Genomic DNA, 2,054 nt, shown 5'->3' with positions numbered 1-2,054 from the left:
GTTGGACAGGTGTACCTAATAAAGTGGCCGGTGAGTGTATATATAAATATACGCTCAGTCAGAGCTCACCCCGCATGCCTGTTACCAGGTAACAGCTGGTACAGGGAGCGGCAGTGGCCAAAATACCTCAGAAACACGCCCAAATAACCGAATTCCATGACATTCCGTGTTTTTACACGGAATTCCATTTTGTTTGGTCAATTCCACGATTCTGTCCGCGTTTTAGAGCCCTACAACTCCATTTAAACCAAATGGGTTTTCAATGCCTCCTTTTTTGCAGAATAATTACAAAGGATGCTATAACACAGCAGATTGTGAATTTAGACCTTATTTTTACTCCGTTTCCTCACCTCCTCCTTCATGCCTGTCTCTAGAAGCATCATGACACAGGCCTCTATGGGCAGAGCAATCTCTCGTCCACTTCTTTTCAGATGATCGTCCAGAGCAGTGCCAAACGCCGGCTTCTCCATCCATGAGTCTAAATTCAAAAATATATATAATATTCATTTTTAAAAAGGCAGAGAAAAGCATAAATGAGACGAAACAGAATCTTTAAAACGGGCTGTTGTATTTTTAGGAACTGTATGTCAGATTTAAAAGTCCTGGTAGTAGTTTGCACGGCAGATTTCTGGGTTTAGAAATCCTCTGAGATGTTTTTCTTTGTCTTTTTTTTAACCTAAACAGTCTGAATATTCTCCACAGAGAGGCTTCAAATAGCAACCACATGCTCACAGGCATCAGAAGTGTCTTTGCAGCCGTCGCTTCAAGTTTGTGAGTCTGTTTGCAGAAGAGACGTGTGAAGAAGTTGGGGGGGACTAGACTTGGAAAATCCAGGTGGGTTTGATGTAAGAGTGTGTGTGTGTGTGTGCGCGTGTGTGTGTGTGTGTGTGTGTGCGTGGAGTTTATGAGTCATCGCCACATGCTGGGAGACCGGGCTTATTGGGTTAAGACCACATGTGTTTAGTTGGGGGGAAAGAGAGAAAAAAAAGCTAATTGAACAAAAAACAGCAAGAGAGAAAAGCTGAACAGTGACAAAGAAAAGAGAAAAACTGTATGAAAAGAAAAAATTAATTATTATTTAACATCTGACGCTCATTTAGGGTTTAATTAAAGACCTGAACTGACTGCTGAAAGTGTCTAAAAGTTTCAGGTAGGATGCTACAGATGATGCTTATGACAGCAGTATTGTGTTACTTCTGTTTGCACAGATATTACCTTGCTGAGCCTGGATGGTGGGTAAGACACTCTCCAGGACAGTAAGAGATCTCCTGTGGTAATCAGCCTGAGCTTCTAAGAGCTGCGGAGACGAGAGGGAGAGGAATGATCGGGCTGAATAAGAATAAGAGCAACAGCAAAGTAAATATTTTGGCCAGCCAAGTCTCTGTTCCCTTGTAATCCTGCAGCTGCAAACATTCCCACATGAACTCATGCTCAAACATTTCTGACTCGTTGACACTCACCGTCACAAAGTAGTGGGCATAGTCGCCTTCTTTCGAGAAAAAACTGTACATGTCTGCTGCAAGCTGATCCTGTTGAACAGACACATTTCTTTCAATCCTGTTTTAAACATCAGCATCTCTAAAACATGATGAATAATAAATGGTTCTGCGTTTTTAATGTAGGAAAACTAGGAAGCAGAGACAAACTCTGCACTCTTAGTGTRAACTAAAGTCCACCAGTGACCACGTTAAACAGATGTAAACACAACCACACACACACACATATCCTTGTATTTGCATCAAACTGAGGACTTTGTATCGACTTCCATTCATTTTTGTAACTGTGTTTATGCCTAAACCAGATATTTTCCCTAAAATTAACCATTACTGGTCTAAAGTTAACCCTAATCTGAACTAAAGCTTTACTCACACCATACCTCTAAACCTAACCAGTAAAGCTGCAAACATTGAAGCGGTCCTCATTTTACATCAAAGACCTCACTTTGATAGTAACTATAGCACAGTCCTCACCCTGTAGTCAAGACAAGTACACACACACACACACACACACACACACACACACACACACACACACACACACACACACACACACAC

The 2,054-nt window shown here is 41.5% G+C and overlaps 1 protein-coding gene across 3 annotated transcripts in view; it reads right to left on the bottom strand.

Annotated features, from left to right (window-relative positions):
- Positions 1-2,054, bottom strand: part of arhgap17a (Rho GTPase activating protein 17a) — a 47,559-nt gene that overhangs the window by 14,394 nt on the left and 31,111 nt on the right. For all 3 annotated transcript variants that reach the window (XM_014019275.1, XM_014019274.1, XM_014019276.1), the window contains exons 9-11: positions 1,461-1,529; positions 1,216-1,297; positions 351-478 (exon numbers count right to left, since the gene is read on the bottom strand). In XM_014019275.1, coding sequence (XP_013874729.1) covers positions 351-478; positions 1,216-1,297; positions 1,461-1,529 — 279 coding nt within the window. The remainder of the gene's footprint in view (positions 1-350; positions 479-1,215; positions 1,298-1,460; positions 1,530-2,054) is intronic.

This window comes from Austrofundulus limnaeus, unplaced genomic scaffold (assembly GCF_001266775.1).
Source record: "Austrofundulus limnaeus strain Quisiro unplaced genomic scaffold, Austrofundulus_limnaeus-1.0 Scaffold215, whole genome shotgun sequence".
Classification (NCBI taxonomy): domain Eukaryota; kingdom Metazoa; phylum Chordata; class Actinopteri; order Cyprinodontiformes; family Rivulidae; genus Austrofundulus; species Austrofundulus limnaeus.
This window is presented reverse-complemented; position numbering and strand designations above follow the sequence as displayed.